The sequence below is a fragment of the Lygodium microphyllum genome, chromosome 13 (assembly GCF_053477565.2).
Source record: "Lygodium microphyllum isolate KBCC chromosome 13, Lygodium_microphyllum_v1.1.10, whole genome shotgun sequence".
Classification (NCBI taxonomy): domain Eukaryota; kingdom Viridiplantae; phylum Streptophyta; class Polypodiopsida; order Schizaeales; family Lygodiaceae; genus Lygodium; species Lygodium microphyllum.
The window spans coordinates 15196336-15219048 of NC_141147.1; the positions used below are offsets into that span (position 1 = coordinate 15196336).

At 40.9% G+C, this 22713-nt stretch overlaps 1 protein-coding gene across 1 annotated transcript; it reads right to left on the reverse strand.

Moving 5' to 3' along the window:
* Positions 1 to 1720: 1720 nt before the first annotated feature.
* LOC148026368 (small ribosomal subunit protein uS10c-like) lies at positions 1721 to 17318 on the reverse strand. Its single transcript, XM_087690801.1, has 3 exons — positions 17161 to 17318; positions 16911 to 17063; positions 1721 to 2637 (listed from the first exon to the last, which is right to left on the reverse strand). The coding sequence occupies exons 1-3, from the start codon at positions 17248 to 17250 to the stop codon at positions 2323 to 2325; spliced, it is 558 nt and encodes a 185-aa protein (XP_087546927.1). The 5' UTR covers positions 17251 to 17318; the 3' UTR covers positions 1721 to 2322.
* Positions 17319 to 22713: the final 5395 nt, after the last annotated feature.

The following is a 22713-nucleotide window of genomic DNA, read 5'->3' on the forward strand; positions in this document are numbered from 1 at the left end:
TACACATGTCCATGAACTCAAGACATTGAAATTCCTAGTCCTCCATCAACCATGGTCATACATCAAACTAAAGGTCAAGATAGGTACTCACAATTCCAAGAAAGACACTCCTAGCCATGGGATAAAAACTTGAAATACTATCCTATTGAAAGCACGTGGATCCAAAGCAGATTTACCAAGATACATGCACCCTAGATGCACAACCACATTTTCATGAACATCAAAGAATATTGTACGAACTTTTCAAAGGAGCTGCATGCAACTACAAAGAAACAAGTGCCAGCACAAAACTAGGTTTGTGAACTAGTGCTTGCATTTAAACCATACGTACAAGGATGACATGAACATTGGTCAACCAAGGAGGGAATTGTCCTCATCTTTTTTAACTCCAAGGAGGATTATGCCAACTCTCCACCATTCCTACTAAATAGCACTTGCGTAGCTTTACATACTACACATTCACAAAAATATATATTCCTTTCTACCATTGAGTATATCAACTTCCCTAACATCCTCTTATGTTAGTAACGACAGAAGTTGCAACAACATCAAGAAACACTGGCATCATTAGTAGTTATAATTTCAGCCAAGGAAGGTTAGCCTTTAGTAGAGAGATTCAAGTTGGAAAGGAAGAGTGCATGAGAAAGTACTACAGGACGAGAGTATACTGTCATGAGGGAGATGAAATTTGCCAGAACGAAGTATCTATGCAAGCAACAAGAGCTAAAACACTACTAAACATGTAGAGGTCACCAACCTGGCTTTTCAAACAAACTGGATGATTCTCTCATGCGTTGTGGTATTGTAGCTGGACCTTCTGCAAATCTCCTTTACAATTCATAGTACTTCACAGATTATTACATGTCTTTCAGCTACACGGCAATCCTTGGATGTGCTCGCAGGAGTCTGTTGTCTCTGTTTCCTCAAAGATGCCAAACTACCGGTTGGTACAAGTGGTAGATCTGTGACTCATGCATGAGTCCAAGCAAGTATACTTGCATCATTTACTGGTTATCAATTGAGCCCGAGTGACAATTGACTAAAGACATGGCCTCGCCCAGGTACTATCTATGTGTACCGACATACACGAGTTGACAGCGATTAACGTATAAACCCCGCTCTCCACAACGAGTCCGTATGCTTATTGTCAGTTGCTTGGAGAGAGGTGACTCTACTCTTGCAACGAACCTGAAGACACATGCAGACTGTGAGCATGGCAAAGTAAGAGAATAATCATTTCAGGTTAATTGATCACAGAATTAGAAAACGCATTTGTGTATCCAACTTGGCTCGACATAGAGGACCACATTTGTGATGTTGGAGCTCCATATTTCACTGTGCTCGGATGCTGCACCAGGGGTGTTGGGGGAAGCTTAGAAGTCCTTAAACGAGGTCTTTACAGCTTTGTCAGAGTGATTATGGGAGCTGACATCCCCGGTCATCTATCTCATAATCATTGAGCTAAAAGTTACACTGTTTGCCCTTTAGTAGCTTACCTTCGTCCCTCTTTCCCTTTCAGCCCTTGTGCTGGGCATTCAGATTTAGTATCTGAACCCTTAGAATGATGTTATTTTTATCCTATAATCAAGGTTGTGTAAAGCTACAGAGAAAGTGAAGTACCATTAAAACCAATGAGCTTGAGGCAGAAGCACTTGGAAAAGAATAAAAAACTAAAGAACACACGACTATATGGACTAACTGTCCAATTCAAATACCGCCCTTCTGTCTGGACTGAAACAAACTTTTGAACTTCTTAGCCTGTGTTTGAATCATAGCAATGAAACAAAATTCCAGGAGGCGAGTAGTGATACTCACCTTTGCTTCAAAAAATTGAGATGATAGGAGAGTTACTCGAATATCCATATTTGTTTAGCATGTCCAAGGAAGGATCTTCCATGTATAGAACAGTTGGCATCTTCAGGACAGTTCTATCAACATGACAGTTCGTTTCTGACATCTTAGCTGCTAAACAAAGCCATACATGTACCTCCTAATGCAGCTCTTGTCAAACATAAATGCTGCAAAAGGATACAGTACAGAAAAGCCAAGTCGACACACAATTACACTATACTCAGGAGTCACATTTAAGACGAGCTGAGACATCATTACACCTAGCCATGCTCAAATATAGGTGATCCTCTGAAAAAGCATGGGATAACTTTTTTGGGCCTCAAAACCATTATCCCAACCATTTACTCCATACAGTAGGTTGGAGGTCAAGAGCAAGAAATAACATGTATCATTCTCATGAGCACCACCATGTTGACAGTGTAGCATGGCAACACTGCTTATGAATTTCCTTGACACTGGACATGACATCATCTAGGACAATTTCACTTCCACATCAACTCCAGCTGGTAGATCCAGCTGCATCAACGCATCGATCGTTCCAGCATTGGGGTTTTCAAGATCAATCAGTCGTTGATGTGTCCTGATCTCAAAGTGTTCTCTGGAGTCTTTGTTGACATGTGGCGACCTCAAAACACAAAAGACCTTTCGTTTTGTCGGCAATGGTACAGGACCCATTATCTTTGTATCAGTGCTACGAGCAGCTTCTAAAATCTGTTTGGTGGCCTCCTCAATCCTTGGTACCCAGTATGACCTTAACTTAATGCGAATTTTTTGCTTTGGAAGAGCCTGAAATTTTTGCATTTTCAAAACATTAGCACATACAGCAATTAACATGATCCCATGAAAATAACCATATGATATTTCAGTTTTTCATAGTGCACATCCAATTTTCCACAATACAGGTCTTATACAATCTTCCAAGTGAGACATCAAAGTAAATCTACCTTTTCAGTGTACACCAAATCATTTGGCCAGCTTAAGACATCAAAGTACATCTAACTCTTTGTGTACACCAAACATTTGGGCAACTTATATCCAACTGGACAAGATGAGTCTACCTTTCACTAAGCCTCAAAATTCAACAAGGCTTTTGAAATCTGAGACACTAACACTAACTTGTTGCCAATGGAGACGAACTAAACCAAAGCCATCCATCGTGACTCCTAAGGAAGCTAATTAGAAATTCAGAAAGATCTAGATTGCAAGAAAATCATTTGTGTTCGGCAAAGTCAATGGCAGACATTGTGGAAACATCTACAGTTCTGATTAGCTTCTTAGAAGATTTCTGCCTAGAGTGTGGAATCATGAACAAGTATACTTATATCACCCTTGTATGCAGCCCCATGCAAAAGAGTGAGTTTTCTATGCATTCTGAGTTTCCGAGTAATTTGTCATGACTAACCCATTTCTAGACCCAAAATTTTCACCTGCTAGGATGAAGCATTTCTACAGTCATTATTGGTGTTGTTTTAACGAAAGACCCTCACATTGTTTACTTGATTGAGAAAGTTTATCCAAGAGGTCTTGCAAGCATTTGAACATTGTCCCAAGTGCATGCTAGGGATTTGTAGGCAAGGTTGACCTGGCTACACATTTTTGCTGCTTGGCCATATGGCATTGCTTTGTCTTGGTATTGTTATTAGTGGGGACAAGGAACACCAGTGGGAAAGGCATTTCCTTAAGTAGATCTGAGGGCTGTTGAGCTAAAAATGCATTAGCTTTACTTAAACAGCCCCAAGACTTGCTTGATTAATGAAGAAACCTAGTTTATTTAAAAGAAACGCGATCCTAGAGAGTCTGTGTCCCATAAGTACAAACCCACTTGGGAGGGCCCAAACTTTCTATAAATGCGTATGCTGCCCTCCATTCAACCCACAATCTCGTTTTTGCAGATTTCAGGTGTTTCAACTTGCTGCCCACACCCCATTCGCAAAGGACATCTCAACCAAAGCTGTCCATTGCTGTCTACATCAGTTGACGCCTGATTTCCACCCCTCTTCTCCCATATGAGGCATTTTTTGGTTTTTTGGCTCTCGGCCTGTCATTTCCCACTTCAGAGTCTTCAGGTGTCGTTCCCAGCACACTTTGGATCAAACACAGCCGGTGGCCACACCTCTTGATTCTACTGTCCACTTCTCAAGGGTATCCTAGGGCAGCCCTTCGATGCACATATCTATCGTTCTGTTGTAGGAAACTTTCTTTGGTTAATTCACACTAGGCCAAATTTAGCTTACTCAGTTAGTATTTCACAGCACCTAGGATATCACATTAGATTGCATGTCTTCGTGTGTTGCGTTATTTATGGTGTACTTATTCTTATGGCCTGACGTATGATTTTGGTTTATGTTTAGAGGGATACACTGATTCTGATTGAACAAGAGATCCTGACACTCGGTGTTCTCATGGCAGCTAAATCTTTACCTTGGGCACGACTCTCATTTCTTGGTCAAGCCATAAGTAAAAAACGGTGGCAGCTTCCACGGCCAAGACTGAGTACTGGGCTCTCTTCGATAGCACCACCGAGGCCATCTACCTGAAGAGTTTATTGGCGCCACTTCATTTCCCATGCGACTCTCCCACCGTTGTCTACTGCGACAACCAAAGTGTCATTGTCCTTGTGGGCAATCCAATCCTTACGCCACAGACGCGGCATTGGGAGTCCACTTTCATTTTTCCAAAGAGCATGTTGAGGTAGGCACTATCTACCTAGAGTTTGTGCCTATATCTGACAAATTTGTAGATATTTTGACCAAAGCGGTCAACCAACTGGTTCTTCGGTACCTGTTACCCAGGATTGATTTGGGTACACCCTCCCCTACTTCTTCAGCTTGACGCAGAGAGGGTGCTTTCCTCTTGCTTTCCCTTCCAATTTGAGAGGGGACGGCTTTTACTCTTGATAGTGACAGTGATGATGCTTACAGTTTTTTAAGACATTCCTTCATTTATTCTTCTGTATTATATTATGGACATTTGTAACTTCATCCGCACTGTCAAGATGATATGATTGTAAAAGGGCACTTAGGCAAGTTAACAATTCTCCTACGAGGGCACTGTCCAAGTGGCGCCATTGCATTGCATCTTGCGTGAGCATGACATCTTGCATCACCCTTTGCATTAACCCATGCATTGGCATTCTGTTCGTGTAAACATGCATTTGTGCCCATTTATCCCTTTTCGGTCTTATGGAGTGGTCGACTTTGGATCCATCATACTCGTGGCATTACCCATGACAATCTCCAAGGCAGTTTTTTCTTAGCTTGCTTGTTTGCTTTGCTTGTCTTGCTTGCTTCACATATTTACTATACCCACAGTCATTTTCCTTCTTCACTAACATGTAGTAATGGTAGGAATAGTATGCTTGTTTTGTGAAGGTCTTGGGTCGTCTAACCATCCTTTATTATTCTTCTATTTGGGACATGGATACTGAATAGCTCAAAAACTGATTTGAACCCACACTTAATGCCAAATCTATCAAATTCAAAAAATAAAAAATAAAAATAAAAATATAAAAAGTTCATAGTTGATTCCATCCGCCTTTGTAGGGCTTAGTAGGCCACAGAGCAGCCAACGTGCACCCTTTGTCCGATGCCATGTCCTCTTTGGGATAATCACTTGGACTCCTTTGGTAAATAACCATCGCCTCTCTAGTCTTAGTAGGTCACTGGGCAACCGACGCGCACCCTTTATTCAATACTCTGGCTGCTTTGGGGTGGAACTCCTTGGAGCAAAAGATCTTTCTCGTGGAACCATTGTTGAGCCTAAGAAGGGGTGTTGAGCTAAAAATGCAGTAGATTTACTTAAACAGCCCCAAAACTTGTCTAATTGATAAAGAAACCTAGTTTACTTAAAAGAAACATGATCCTAGAGAGTTTTTGTGTCCCATAAATACAAACCCACTTGGGAGGGCCCAAACTTTCTATAAATACGTATGCTGCCCTCCATCCAGCCCGCAATCTCGTTTTTGAAGATTTCAGGTGTTTCAGCTTGCTGCCCACACCCCGTTCACGGAGGACATCTCAACCAAAGCTGTCCATTGCTGTCTACATTAGTTGGCACCTGATTTCCAACCCTCTTCTCGCATTTTGGAGCTGATCCCAGCCAAGCAACTGTTGTTCCTGCATAGACCTACTGTCGTATTGCCTGCCACATCTCTCTCCTCCATCTGTCGCCCAACTTCTCCAAGTTGTCGCCAGCATGTCTAACTTGCGTTTGCAAGTTTTCTCTCTCCTGCAGGCTGTCATGCCTGCGTTTTTAGTCTTTCTCTCTCCTGCAACCTGCATTTTTTATCTTTCTTTCTTCTCACTGCTGTCTGCATCAGATCCAACTTCTCATTGCTCCGTTTGCTAGTGCTCGACATCCAAAGGCTGCATTGCTGGGATTCGGGATCTATTCAGAGTACGACAGACTCTCCAGCTCATTACCCCTGCCATGATCCTTGAGATACAGGAGTTCAAGGTTCAGTATTCATTCACTGTATAGTGTGTTTGTTGCATAAGCATTGTATATTCAACAGATATATCATTTCAGTTATTTTCTGTGTTCAGTTTCTCCGAGTTACCCTAACCCTAACTGTGTTCTTTTATCAGTCTGTGCTTTGTCATACGATTGTTATTGGTGTTTCTGTGTCAGAGTATTTCTTTACAAGGGCATGAGTTAGCTCAATAAGTTAGCTCAAGTTTGGGATTCATGAAAACGTGTATTTTTGAAACCTCACTTAACATGTGAATTAGTTTTTAATCACATGGTTAAGTTATTGTTGCACATGGGAGATGAAACTAGGGTTAGAGTAAATTTGCGAACTTGGAACCAGAGCAAATCACAGGATGTCAAAGGTAAAAGTTGATGAAAGTTATGCTACACAGGCACTTGGTAGTATCTGTTACAATTGTTGACCTAGGTTATTCATTTCGCCGTAAGTGTCAATTGGTGACACTAGAGAAGTGGCGTTAATGATACCTAACGTCAATCTAATGGTCAAAGATAACACAGACACACTTGGGAATGGAAGTTGCCTAGCCAATTTAATTATTGGCCAATCAAAATTTGTTTTGGATACCAAAATAATTATTAGATTAATTTGTAGTATTTAAAGATTAAAAATTAATATTTAATTATGGATAATACTAAAAAAACCATTTGGGAAGGCTGCCACTTGTCAAAAATGCCCATGCAAGACTGAAAAACGTCTTTAGAGGTTGGAGAGAGGCATTTAGTGCATTCGGCCTACAAGAGAGAGAAAGAAAATGCTGTTGGTCTGATCTACAACTATTGAAACACCTTCTAAGACAGCCTGGGGAAGGAGAAGACCAAGTTGCAACATGCAATAGCATCTTCAGGCTGTTTTGACAAGGCAACAATAGTAAATGACTGATTTTCTTCAGTTCTTCGCAAAGAAAGTCTGAATTTTCTCTCTTCTTAGTATTCTCTTTCATCTCCCAAACTTTCTACAGCCTTGCTCCGAAGATTACAACATTGAGATCACCAAGGGCTGAGAAATTTCAGATTTATCTGCTGAAAACCCTAATCTGCGACAGAAGTTTGGGTTTAGCAGTAGCCTCAAGAAATGTACCAAAAGTTGGAAGCTCCAAGACTTGGATTTAACAGGGCTAAAGCTGTTTTCAGCCAAATTCAAGAGGAGAGACCAGCAAATCAATGAATTTGGGGCATTTTCCATCTCCATCAAAGTAAGTGAAGGATAATTGACTGCTCAAATCAAGGAGCAAATCTCAGATTGAAGACTTGTTGGTCATTTTGGACTACAGGCAAGTTGGAATACCAAAAGGAATTGGGAGAATCCCATTGTACATTAATTTCTTCTTCAATTAAAATAAAGAAATACCGAAAGGGGCATCAATTTTAGGGCTAACAAGGTGTCCATTGTCCAAGATTATGAGTTAATTTGCATTTCTCAATTTTACAATAAATCTTGATGATGTGACTAAGTTGTAATCAATGGAACACCACCCATCCACGGAAGGAAGGCCAATTTCATTGGGAGCCTAAAGGAGTTGTGCTTAGCATCTCAATTGAGCTTATGTGATCCTTATCGGTGATATGGTGGGTCTATGATACAATGTCCTAGGGTCTAATATATATAGATTGAAGGCCAACATGATAGTCAAGGATTTGTATTTCATGGGCATTGCTAAATATGCTGTAACTTGAGTATGCACATGGGTTGGCTGTAGCAAAGAATTTCAAGCATACAGGCTGGACAATACAGCAAGGCATAGGTAGTGCTGATCCTATGACTAATCGCAAAGCCCCCGCCATATTCAGTCTCCCATATCTTTGAAATTATAACACGTGTAAGATTAATCCACTTCATGTGATATTCCATCCATTGATCCATGCACTAGTATGTGCAATGATTGGTAATGCAAATCATGGCTTGGATAGCATCTACAACATAGCACAAGCAAGCACAAGAAGGGGTGCGGCACTAGGACTAACCCACTCCATGTGATGTCCCATTTCCATTGATCCATACAGTCACAAGGGGACATGGAAATGAGAAGAAAGGCATGCTAAGAGAGAAGAGAATATGAGAGTTGTCCCCTTGTTTTGACGGTACAATATCGATGTTTTGAGTTATGCGTTTGAGATTTGAAGTCAACAACGTGTCCATGATTTATTTGAGGCTATTTGGATATTGCAAGTGTTTGATATATAGCAATGACAAGTGCTTTGTGTCGTGTCGTGGGGCATTGTGGATTACTCGCATGATATGAAGCAAACAATCGATGCCCCATGAGATTATTAGAGCCAAGATTGGAGCATCTTGTCAAAAGTGGATATAGTGACGGAAACGTGGAAAATTGCTGTAATAGACTGTTGAACACAAGAGAGAAGAGAAACACTGCAAAAGAAAAGAACACTACACAAGGAACTCAAAAGCAAAGAGATGCTCGAGAAATGGAATCCATATGCCAAGATATGAGACAATACATGACCAATGTGAGTCATTGACTGTAAAGGCACTAGCACCTGCCTCCACCAAAACCTATCAAATGATTAATATCTTGAATGTGGAGGAGTGTCTGAAATAAATAGGCAAAAATAATGCCACAAATGACAGCGAGTCGACCATGCCCAAAAGAGACATCACAAATTGCACGATAGTAAGTTGGAAACATTGTTGGCTAGTTGTACTTATTTAAGCTCTCATAGTGCCTCTTATTCATTGGATTGTTATGCATTGGTTGTTTCAAGTTTGTGTGATAGGGATGAGCTTGTCTCTTTTAAAGAGGTACAAAATTTAAAAAATTTCAATGCTGGTACGCAATCTAAGTATGATGCTATTGCCAAAAATGGTATTTGATTCTTATGTGATTTGCCTCTTGGCAAGAAAGCCATTAGTAACAAGTGGATCTACAAGTTAAGGTGCAAGCCAAATGGTAGTGTTAACCGCATGGGTGTCGAGGAGAGAGTGTGACAAAATCTTTCATTTTTTGGATAGGGAGAGAGAAAGTGATGAAATCTATTGTTTTTTTTTTTGGACGGGAAGAGAGAAAGTAATGCAAGCAAACCAGGAGAGAGAAAGTGATGGAAGGAGTCCAGATGGGGGTAGAGAAAGTGACGGAAGGGGTTGACTTTTCCAATCCGGCCTCATCTTCTATCCCTATTCAGGGACGGGGTAGCATGCATCTTATTCCAAATGGGCAAGGCGGTGCCCGTACATCTGAGGTGCTTTATGTGCCGGCCTTGGGATACTATTTTCTTTTAGTACATAAGATTTGTGCCCTCGGCCTCGTGGTCAAGTTTGATGTGGATTCCTTTTGCATTCTTGATTGTGAATCGAGACAAGTCCTTGCTTCAAGTTATAAGGAGAATGGAGTCTATAAATTGCGGTCTTCTTCTACCTTGATTTCTCTTCTTCTTACCTCTCAAACTCAATCCGCGCTTTGGCATGCTCGGTTTGGCCACCTCAACTATGATTATATACGACAGGCATCTAAGGGACATCATGTTCGAGGTTTGCCGAATATTATGGTGAGCCAACAGTCTTGTGTATCTTGCATCCGTGGGAAGCAAACTCGTGAAGCTTTCCCAACAAGGCTTTGAGGCAGTCTTTAGCACCCTTGGAGCTTGTTTCTACCAATCTTTGTGGGCCGATGACAATAGAGTCCCTCAGAGGGAGCTTGTACTTCATGCTAATTGTGGATGATTACAACAGGATGGCATGGGCTTATTTCTTGAAGCTGAAGTCGAAGGCTTTCTCCCACTTTACAGATTGGTTGCTCTTTGAGGAGAATCGATTGGGCCGGAAACTAAAGACCTTATGATCGAATAAGGGCAAAGAATTTGTTTCTAATGACCTTGCTCGTTTTTGTGTAGATCATAGTATCCACCAGGAGTTTGCCAACACAAACACCCCTCAGGAGAATGGCATATTGGAGTGGAAGAATCGCAGTGTGATCGAGATGGCATGTACCATGTTGGAGCATCGACAAACGCCTCCATATCTACGGGCTGAGGCTGTGGCTATTGCAATTCACATTCTTAATCAATCCCCTACTTACGCTATTGTTGGTATGACCCCTTATGAGGCGTATTTTGGGTCTAAGCTAGATATTTCTTATTTTAAGGTTTTCGGGTGTGACGTCTATGTTCACATCCCGAAAACAAAACGTGATAAATTTGAAGTGGCTTTCCAAAGACAAGTGTATCTGGGCTATAGCTAGAAATCTCAAGGTTATCGATTATATGATCCATTAAGCGAGATGTCTACACAAGCCGTGATGATCGGTTCGTGGAAGTTCTAGCCTCAGAGGGGAGTACGCCCATCCCTGGAGATCCCGGTGATAGTTGTGCACCAGCAACTGTCCTTTTGGAGCCTATGTCTCTTGAGGATTCTTCCTCGGATGAGGAGCTTAGTTCTCAACCACCGGACTCACCAATTGAGCCCCAACAGTCGATGGACCTTCTAGAGACACTACGTGTGACGGAGGGATGCAAGTCTATTACGACTCCTATGGACACGAATTGGAAGACAACAGCTCATTCCGATTCTCCTTTGGCGGATGCTACTCGCTATAGACAGTTGGTTGGCTCCTTGATCTCCCTTCTCAATACTCGTGTTGTTATGATGTAGGTGTGTTGGCCGGGTTCATGAGTGAACCCAAGATGGTGCATTGACAGGCTCCTCAGAGGATTTTGAGCTTCCTACAAGGGACCCTTGCTCTTGAGATCCACTATCCAGCCGGTACAAGTGATGCAAACTTGGTTTTACAAGATGGAGTGATTTAGATTGGGCTAGCAATGTCGATCATTAGAGGTCCACGACAGGTTATTGCTTTACCCTGGGTGTCAATGCTGTTTCATGGAGCAGCAAGAAGCAACCCACAATTGCCCTAGAGGCGGAGTATCAAGCAGCACCTTTGTTAGCAAATATATCAGTCCATGACTGAGTCTGTGCATGTCAATAGGCTAGGGCACCAAGATATTATCCTGATTATTTAGGCATTTTATGATGGTCATTTTAGCATTTATTGCTAGCCAACCTGAATTATTTATGGCATTATTTTTACCTATTTATTCAGGCTGCTCCTCCACATTATATTCATTCATCACTTGACTAGTTCTAGTGGAAAGAGAGGAGCAGGTCCCAAGGGCCTCACAACCAGTGACTCACATTGGTTCTGTATTGTATCATATCTTGGTATATGGATTCCATTTCAAGTATCTCTTTGCTTCTAGATTCCTTCTGCAGTGTTCTTTGCTTTTGCATTGTTTCTCTTTCTCTTTTCTTTGTCACTTGTGTACAACAATTTTCCACACGCTTCCATCACTGCATCCACTTCTGACAATCTTCTACTACATGTAAGACAATATAGCTTCCAAGCCCTTAGAGGAGCTTGGCTGCCCACAAATAGGTTCTACTATTCTTCAGTGCCACGATGAGAGTTACGTTGCCTTGGCCAGAAACCCTGTGTTTCATGCTCGAACGAAGCACATCAAGATCCAGTACCATTTCATTCGGAAGAAGATTCTAGATGAGACTATTGCCCTGGACTACTACAAGACAGAGGACAATCTTGCAAACTTATTTACAAAGGTGCTTCCTCAAGCTTTACTGCAAGAGCACTTCAAATCCATTAGCCGTCTGCCCTATCTAGGATCTAAGAGGGGGAGTTAGAGATTATCACCTCTTGGACACGCCTTTCCAGTCATTTGTGTGTGTTGGCAACTTGGCAGTCCAATTTAGTCCACAAGTGTACAACGTCAACAGGCATGAGTGCCACATCACCTAGTCTAGTCAAACAAGTTCCTACAGTCAGATAGTACAGTCACCTGCATTAAATGCAGCTAACATCATATTTTTTCTTATTTTTTGGCAAGCTATTAATCGCTTGGTTCAACACACACTTTCACAGTTTTCTGATCTCAAATTTTCAAATTGCTAATCATGGAGACTGCCCTCGAAGTTCACAGAGCGTGAGATCTTCGAGGTGGAGAAATACATAGACATACACTCCACTGTCTCTTCCTCTCTCTCTCTCCTCTCTCTCTATTCACTCTGTGTTGGTCATACGCTTCCGCATTGCTTCACTCTAACAGAGGTGGAGTCTAAGGAGCATTTATCTGCAAATGCACTGTAAGCAAGAGCTTTCATTGACTTTTCCAAGAGAGATTTGGACCTCTCCGCAAGTATGAGGATCAAATATACCTAGAACGTTTTGTCAAAAGTGGATGAGGTGATGGAAGTATACAAAACTATTGTAATAGACTTCATAACCCAAGAGAGAAGAGAGAAGAGAAAAGAGAAAAGAGAAACACTAAAAAAACAAAAGAACAATGCACAAAGAAGTCAAAAGGAAAAAGATGCTTGGGAAATGTAATCCATATACTACGGTCCACAACATCAAACAATGCAGAAACAACGGTGAGTCATTGCATGTGTCAACTTTGGATAGTTCCCTCTCTCCAAAAAACCTACACGTAGATGGATTGCTCAACTCATCAAGGAGAACATGTAGATGGATTGCTCAATTCATCGAGGAGGGAGCATCTAGCTATAAATAGGCCAAAAATGTGATAAGGTCAACCAATAATCTTGCACCAAAATAATAAACTCCGCTAGAATAGAAAATGTCAGTCGACCATGAGTATGTGAGAGTGTGCAATAAAAGAGGATCACAAATACAAAGAGAAAAGGAGAGTAAAAGAGAAAGAAGAATGAGAAGAATGATCTGCACTGAACAAAGAATAAGGCTGAATACAATGAGGACTGATCAATCCCTACATGGAGCCCAAGGCATCAGTGAGAGGGCATTGGATCGGGCTAAATAATGACGATAGCACTGTCGACAGTAACGGTGACAAAGATGGTGACGGAGACAGAGAGTATGCAACCCGCTGTCCATGGCAAGGACAGAGAAGATTGAATCTGCTTGATGAAGCACCTGTGTCAAAAAGTGAATAACTGACCAGCTAGCCGGTATATCTATAAATAGCCAAATATGGTGGAAACCAGTCGACCGATAATAAAACATGCCAAAAATATTGGCCAACCTGCACAAATGTTGCCAACTACTAGCATACAGCAATAAATGCAGGTGACTGCACACTAAGTGGTAACGCGGCAATTCACAACCATCTAGAGCTGCACAAGTGCCAAACAAACACTCCTAAACCGAATGAAAGAAAAAATGCAAACTCTAGAATGAGCTGCCTCTTCCAACAAAGCACGTGACAAACATGTCAAAGCTCCTAATGTCCCCATCTCACTCAAACAACTGATGCTCATAGGCAAGAGATGACAGTGCATAACAAACATCACTGTTAACAAAACACGCACCTATAAATCATGCAACCACATCACACTTTGAAGGAAATATGCCTAGCCCACTTGGACATGGATAAACTCACTCATGAGCTCGCTGATCTACTAACAACCTCTCTAAAATCATGGGTGATCTGATACAATACAATATACAATACAATGAGATTGACTTATCAAAGTACATACAACAATGACCATCAAAAAACAACCACAAATACCCAAGAAATAGATATACAAACCACCCCCAAGGTGCCTTTGAGAGAACCTAATGTCAATGTCAATCATACTAGATCTCCTCAAAACAAAAGTAGTCGTAGCAGCTCTCTATGTTTGTCAACAATGCCTTTGGAGTACCACACATGACCATCTTGTCACTAATGCTACAATGCATAAATGACAATGGATTCCCCTCATTTTGGCCAAACCACCAAAGTGTCCCCTCATGTGTACTTGCACTAGGAGCCAATCTTACTCTCTATCAAACAGCTCATCATGAACCTAAATGTCAATCCCAGCTCCATGATTTTAAATCTGCCACAATCAATGCATCAAGGAAACCCTTCTGTAGATCCTTTGCACTTTCATAGAAGTATAGATGAGCCTTGACTGCTCCACCTCACCACCCTTTCACACTCCCTCTCTAACACTAGGGAGTTGTGAGGGATGTCTTGCATCACTTGTACTAGCAAGCTAGGAGACCCTTGCAAACCATTGTTGGGACCCACATGGCTAGAGCCTCGACCTATACCTATACGTGATGAGGACTCATCAATAGAGTCATCACCCTTCTCTTGTGTTTGCTCCATCTCCTTCCACAAAGCTACTAATGTCATGCAATCCTTTTGAAGATGTCCCTTGCTTCCATATGTCACCCCTCTTTAGAACAAGAACTAGAGTACCTTTAGACAGCACCCTCATTGAAACATGGATCTAAACACACTAAATCTCCACCATAATAGTTGTAGATGAGTAAAAAAAAGTCTACATATTGACCAATAGTTGAAGAAGCCAAAGAAGCCAAGAGAAGGGAGATACAAAGAAGATGCGCCGAGGCAAGGGATCTTGAGGGATAGATGTGTGCCAAGAATATAGACTCACAATAGTTCCAAGAGTTCAAGCAGTAAAGAAAGCACATAGAGAAAGGATCAATAGTACTCAGAGTATGGTAGAGGGAAACATGACAACCAAATAGACAAGTCTCTAAAGCTAAGCAATGAATCAAAAAAGCTAATCAAAAAACAACACAATTGCTATACAAAGAGAAATCAATAGAGAACAAACCAAAACAGAGCCAAGAAATGCACAAATGCAATAACAACTTGGAAGATGATGACCTCCGCCTGTTTGGGGTCCATCTATCTGCTAGGCAGTAATATCTGGTATCCAGCAGTGCAAACAAGAGAGTGTCCAAGGTGAGATTGGCAAATCGCAGCAATGTGAGGATTCTAATCTGCAAAACACGAGGTGACTAAACTTGGGAAAACAAAAATGCAGAAGACTGATTACAGCCTGAATCTGCTCCAATCAGCTGAGAAACAAGATGCCCTGATGCAAGCACAAAGCGGAGTCACCCCTTGGTCGATGAAAAGCTGCAAATGATGGTCACCAGCAGCAGATGATATCTCCCAACGCTTGGATACTGCTGCCTTGCAGAAACACAGCCTGGAAGGGGTCACCTGACTGTAGAAAACGGCTGCCTACTGCAAATTCCAGCTGTAGAGAGTGGTGACAGCAGAACACACATGGTATAGATGGTTTTCCAGCTGAAAATGCAACTTCTGTGAGTGAAAACTAGCTTCCCTGTGAAAAACACACTAGAAAATGCAGATTTGGCAGCTCGAATGTTGCTGCTGAGCTTGCTGATGTGCAAATAGATGCTCTCCTTCAATGGTCGCCTCCATCTCCTACCAAGGCAAATAATACCATGTGAGAGTGCACAATAGAAAGGAAAGTGAATACGAAGGGGATAGAGAAGGAGCCTGAGAGAAACATAAGAGAAAGAAGGAACAAATTGGCAAAAGACCAAATGATAAAAGGCTTCAAACACAGCCACAACACATAGCTCAAGTGCCAAACGAAAGCAAGGGGACGAGAGAAGAATGAGGAGGGTCGGCTGACTAACGGATGAATGGAGTGATGGGGCAAGCTGCCTATAAATAGGCAAAATGAGGCCACAATTGGTATACAAACTGGCCAAGACCAGAATGAGCCGGCCAAGGCCAGCATGCCCAAATGACTAACATGACCACCATGCGAAAATTAAAAACCACTCGTGTCACCTCCATCAAAAGTGTCTAGGAACATAAAATGACATATAAACTCAATGTCTAGGCTCCAAATGTCCTCATTCAAGGGCATCTAAGGCTCACGTGTAGAAAATGATTGGACATGACATGAATGACTATTAACAAGGCCATGGCAAAGAAATCTCAAGCCATTCAAATAGAAAAGTCATCATAAAGATCAATAATATGCAAGATGTTTGATGGAGAATAAAGAGATGGAAATACCTAGGTACTCATATAAATCGCACAAGTAAGTAGCATGTGTAGTCTCCCTCTCTCCAAGTGGATGTGATAAAATACAACAAGAGTGGAGGAGTGGAGTACATATAGACTCCAAGAGGAAATCTGAGACAAATGACCTAGCCCTAAATGGGGTGCCCAACTGCTCATGAAGGCACACAATACAAAGCGTAATGAAAAGCCTAACACCCATGAAATATATATCACTAACAAGTAAACCAGCAGTGAAGGAAAATTCACTAGCAAAGTGAAGAGGGCATTCCAAGGAAGGGCTCTATTTAATAACCAACCATATAGGGCCGTCAAAGAAATCCCCACTCTCAACAAAACACAAACACATTGCAAGAGCCCTCCAAATTATGGGTCAGCAAACATGCAGATACACTCTAGAAATCTCTCTCTATATGACATAAAAACTTAATCGGTTACCAAAATCTTCAAGGGACGTACACACATGTGCAGGAGAAAACCATGGTTTCTCACATACAAGGGGAAGTACGACTCAAAATGTTAAGCCTATCAGCGATACCAATGAGCCAGAAAACTACGGCATTTTTTCAGAATCTCAAACAGGGCACATCTACACAACTCATCGGGCAGCTAGGAAAGGTGCATCGCCAAGTTCAAGAATCGGATAAAGGCCATAGAAAACCAGTTACGACGCGAATGAACCAATTTGCGAGAGCAATGATTTATGTATCCGTGTCAAACATGTGCCAAGGAAAGCTAAGAACAAGAAAGGAACTGACCAAAGGAGGGGCTTCAGCTGCGGTTGCCCTGACTGAAAGTGTGGAAAAGGAGACTGCATTTGCGGCCCCTTGAACAAGCAAAGGAGATGGCAGCGAGTGCTTCAAGGGGTCTGCTACCCGCAATCCATCGAAGGAACGTAGGTTGGCATGCACCTGCGAGAGTAAAAAACCCGCTTAGATGAATGGCATGGTTTGGATGATGTGAAGCACCAGGTTATCTTCTTCTATGTGTGAGAGAGTAACGGCTTACCTGCAGAGAAAGCTGCAGCTTGACATTGTCCCGGCGAGAAGAAGGAATGGGGGACGATGTGACCGGCGGGGAGGAGAGAGCGAGAGCCATTGGTTTGCGCCCGACGGGGTTGCTCTCTCTGGCGTTGCAATAAGAAAGAGAAGATGGATAATGTTACCTCGGTGAGTAGGGGCTAGTAGGTAGTTCAAAGTTGTGAGGGCAGTGCGTCAAGATGTCCCCACAAGTTTTCTTCCACCCAAGGCAAACATTTTGGCCTGCCCTAGGGTAAGAGGGCCATTAGAGTGGCTGCAACATTTACTATTGTCGGAAACGCAAGAAGGCCACGATTTCTACAAACCTCCGTGACGATTCGACCTTTTCATACACAAAGATGCTCAGGAATCCCTATTGGCTCAAATCATTGTCATTTGCAAGGAGATGCTTTGTATAATTTTTGGATAACATTCATGGATGAGAAGAGGGACTGAAACATAGACCCAGATACACCAATTAGAGAAGTCGGTTTTCAAATTCCCAACCGTTTGAATTTGCGGGAAGTTCAGAAAAAAATGCAACTCTTCTAAGGCGTACTTGCACAGTCATGGGGGGCTGTAAACTTATAGGCCCCCTTACTCTAGGGGGAAGCCATAGCATTCCATTGCATTTGAGGTTGAAGAATTTTCCCTAGGGAAATTACCTTTCAAAACATCTCTACCAAAATAGGAGCATCTCTCAAACTCTAGTGCAATGTACATCAATATATATTGAACATTCTTCGCATTAGCAACACTATCTATTATTGTTACTAATTTTGCTCTTTAACTATTGTACTACTCCTACAATTCTCCATGTCGCCTTCTATTTTTCTCAAAAGGAAATAGTTAAATTTTCTTCCACACAAGGTAATTCGTTTTGGCCTACTCCACAAGGATGATATAGCATTCAATCGTACCTAGGGATGAAGAATTTTCCCTAAGGAAATTATCTTCCAAAAATCCCTAGTGAAATAGGAGCATCTCTCAAACACTCGTGCAATGTGCATTGATATATGTTGAATGTTTTTTGTATTAGCAAGTTTTTTTTAATATTAATTTTGTCCTTTAACATGAAACCTTCTATTTCTGACTAGGAAATTTTGGAGTATTTCTTCTTTCTATATGAACATATAGATAGATTTTAATAAATTCAAGTGTGTATTAAGATATGTATTTTGGTAATGATTTTTTATTAAATACAAAATAATATAGCAAGCACACCTTATGATAAGTATATAGGCTTAAGGAAATTTTCCAAAATATGCCCTATTAGTATTACAAAATGCTCAAAATAGTCCTCGTCATCAATCAAATTTAACGATACGCCCCTCTAATTTGGTTCAAATTCCCAAAATGCCCCTTGAATTCTATAGACGTTTTCAATATGCCCCTCATAATTTTAACATTTTCATTTTAAAATTTCATAGTTACAAGGCTTTATGAGGATCCTTATATTTCTTAGCATTATCATTTTTACCATTATCATATACAAAACAAAATATGAAAGGTTATGTTTATGGAGACAAATGTCACTATTCTTGAGCTCATTCAATGGTGATTATTATTCAGTACACTGCCCTCTATATCAAAGAAGACTATGCAATTTCACAAAAAATGCATGGTATTTTAGTAAATTTGGAAATTTGAGGGTTAGAGCATTTCACAAAACATTGGGGCATTGGATAATTTTTTTCAAGCATCCTAAAAAAACCTTCGAATGTCAATTTCAAAGACATATTCTGTAGATCCTCTAGCAATAAATTTTCCCAACCTATGTCCTTGGCAATATGAAAGGGACTTGATCCTTGGAAATTTTCCCATTGTGGAGCTTCTATCCTCGTCGATTTGGCATAACTATTGCAGCCTATTGTGTATAAAAACTTTGGGAGATAAAAGTTGGAGCAAAAGTGGAAGCATGCATAGAAGCAAAAAGAGAGCAAGAGCTATGGAAGTTCAAGAAGAAGAGAGAGACTAGTGCATGGGAACTTCAATAGTCACAATGTGCAACCTACCTTCCCTTATTCTATTGTCAATAAAAGAATAAAGAATAAATTAATAGTAATGGGCACCGACCGCTTGCAATGTACGGGTGTATAGGTACAGTGTGTATATAGTAAATATAGAGCGACTAAGGTATAGGTGCCTTTATCCCCAACAACCTACCACTTAAAGGTAAATGTGTATGAGTAAGGAGTAAAAGAAAAAAGGAGAAAAGTACATGTACATAGAGTACAACTGGATTAGGAAATACATCATTTCATCCTACACCCATTATCTTCCTCAGAAAGGCATATCGTCCCACCGGGAGACTTTTAGTGACTAGATCTACATGATTCATATATATAGGGATCTTAACAAGCTCAATGGACTTGTCCTCTATCATGTCTCTAATTAAGTGATAGTGTACCTTGATGTGCTTTGACTTTGTGTGGAAGACCAAATTACAAACCAACTAGATGGTACTCATCGAATCTGAATGCAATGTGAGAGTCATAATCATACTAAGCTTTGCAACCAAACGGCCTAATAAAGGTCGCTTGATAGCAAAAGGAAATAAGAAGGGCAGAATGTTTACATTGGATGCAGACATGCCTGAATTGAGTGCAACAATGTTTGCACATGGGACCGGTGTAGTTGCAGATATTGATATCTGGCATAAACGCATTGGTCATGTTAATGTACAGCGACTTAAATCAATGCAGGCCCAAAATATTATTGCAGGATTGCCTAAATTCAAGGTTGTAGAAATGCATAACGTATGTGAAGCCTGTCAATTTGGAAAACAGGCAAGGAAACCATTTCCTAGACATGTTCAAGAGAGTAAGAAACCATTGAAATTAATCCACTCTGATGTGTGGACTACTAAAGCTGCATCTATTGGAGGTTGTCATTATTTTGTCACTTTTATTGATGACTATAGCATAAAAGTTTGGATGTATTTTATGAAAAAGAAAAGTGAAGTGTTTGGGCATTTCAAAACTCTTAAAGCTATGGTTGAAAAAGAAATAGGCCTGCAAATAAAATGCCTAAGGTCATATGGAGGGGGAGAGTACCTCTCAAATGAGTTTGCAAGGTTCTTGCAGGAGCATGGCATAAAGCAGCAATATTCATGCAGTCATACCCCACAAGAAAATGGAATTGCAGAAAGGAAAAATAGGCATATTGGAGAGGTATCTCGTGCCATGCTCAACGAAAATGATCTGCCAGATTTTTACTGGGCTGAAGCAGTTGCTACAGCAGTCTACATAATGAACAGGACTCCCACTGCAGCAATACATGGCATGACTCCAGAGAAAAGGTATACTGGTAGGAAACCAGATATTTCTCATTTGAAAATTTTTTGTTGCATTGCCTATGTTCATGTGCCAGATGAGTTGAGATCCAAGTTGGATCCAAAAGCTGAGAAGTGCATCTTTATTGGTTACTCTCTGCAGCAGAAAGGGTATAGATGCTATAACCCTTCTACTCGTAAGTTTATAGTGAGCAGAGATGTTGTTTTTGATGAGATGAGTAGTTGGTATAAACCAGTAAATGTGATTCACAATGTAGATGCACAAAATGGTAATGCTGCACAGAATTCACAGCAGCAATTACAAGATATTAGTGGACCTGGAGTGTCCTCTAGCAGTGGTTCACATTCTTCGAGAATCTTCTCAAAGCAATGCAGATAGTGGTATGCAGGTATCACGAAAAGGAAAAGAGAAGGTAGATTAGCCCATGTTTGATGTGAATGCAGGTCACTCTTATGTGGATGGTGAATCCAATGGCTCAGAACAGAGCATTGATGATGAGTTGGGTATTCCTTCTGTTGTTACACCTAGAGTAAGGAAGACCAGGGATGTTTTGAGAGCATCTGGAAGTGAGCCTACTTTGTGCAGGTCTACCAGAGCTAGGTATCATGTGCATAGGCTGAAATATGATGGATTTACAGCCATTCACTATGCCTATATAGTCAAAGTGATACAGGAACCAAAACCCACTTCTTTTGAGCAAACCATGGAAAAAGAAAAATGGGAGAAAGCCATGGATGAAGAAATGGATGCTTTGGAAGCAAATTCTACATGGGAATTGATACCTTTGCCTAAAGATAAGAATGAAATTGGTTGTAAGTGGGTTTATAAGGTGAATGGTGCGCAGATCGGACGCAGATAGCTCACGTGGTGAATCCCGGAAGGTCCCCAAGAACAAAGTACTCTACTTTTTAGCACAAAAACCCATGTAAAAGCAAGCACGACATGAGACAAGAGACAAATTGGGTTCAATCTCCCCCATGCCTTGTGTGAGCGCTTCACAAAGCATGTATTTAATGTATATTTCCAATCTTCATGCTCAATAATAGCCCAATTACAAAAATATGACAAGCTTTTAGCTTTTGAGTTTGCTTTCTACCAAAAATAGGAAAATAAAGCTAATGGACGGTGCCCATAGAGTTTGGCACGCCCAATCTCAATGTCCAAATAGAAATAACATATCCAAGCGCATAAGCGCATACAAAATAATAATAAATAATCAATGTCTCTATAGACATAACAAAATATAGGCGTGGCGCCTATCAAAATATAGTCCAAGAGTCGGAAACCCGCTAGACTCCAATGCTTTCCTCCGCCACTGCTGCTATCTCTACACATCAACTGAAGCATTCACAATCGTTAGTAAAATAACACAATTAAACCGACAAAAGTGAATACATAACAGTCTTCAGCTACATAAATAAATCAACTGGTTAGAAATAAATCCTAACCTTAATTTATTACGAGTGCGCACTCTAAACTCATAAACGTTTATTAATTTAATATGCATTTTGCGGAATCACCCGCTATGGAATCACCCATGTACACACTAAATTAATGAAACGCCCGAAAAGGACAGGCGTCCCCATCAACTTCTCGCACAAAGAATCCTCTTTGCGTATGAGCCCCGGTCATCTAAGTTTACGGAATCCACCGTAAAACTTCACGGAATCCACCGTGGAATATGCCTCCTGGCATCATACCCTCGGGGTGGGATAGCAATTGACCTCAATTGCTATTAGCTCAATGTGGAGCTAACAGAGTGGGGAAAGCATTTAGGTCTCTAGCGTGCATCCATTGTGCTTCCTCTACAGGATGGTTCTTAAATTTCACGAGATATCTAGAGTACCTTCGGCCAGTTCTAGTGGTCATGTAGTCAGTATCTATAATGGCTTCTGGTTCAAGTATTTCAGTCTCTTCTTCTAGTAAAGGTGGGTTTTCATAGACAGGGTGGATAGGTAATTGTCCTCTAAATGGTTTCAATAAACTAATATGAAATGTATTATGAATTTTCCAATGTGATGGCAGTTCTAACTTGAAAGCATTGTCATTAATCTTATGAATGATTCTAAATGGTCCGTAGAATCTAGGAGCTAATTTGACAACTGGATGTCGATCTACACTTTGCAGTCTACGCTTTTCTATTCTAAGCCAAACATAATCATCAACTTTGAAATTCATGGCTTGTCTTTTCTTGTTGGCTTGTTTGGTATATGATTGTTGGGCTTTAGCAATCATATCCTTTACCT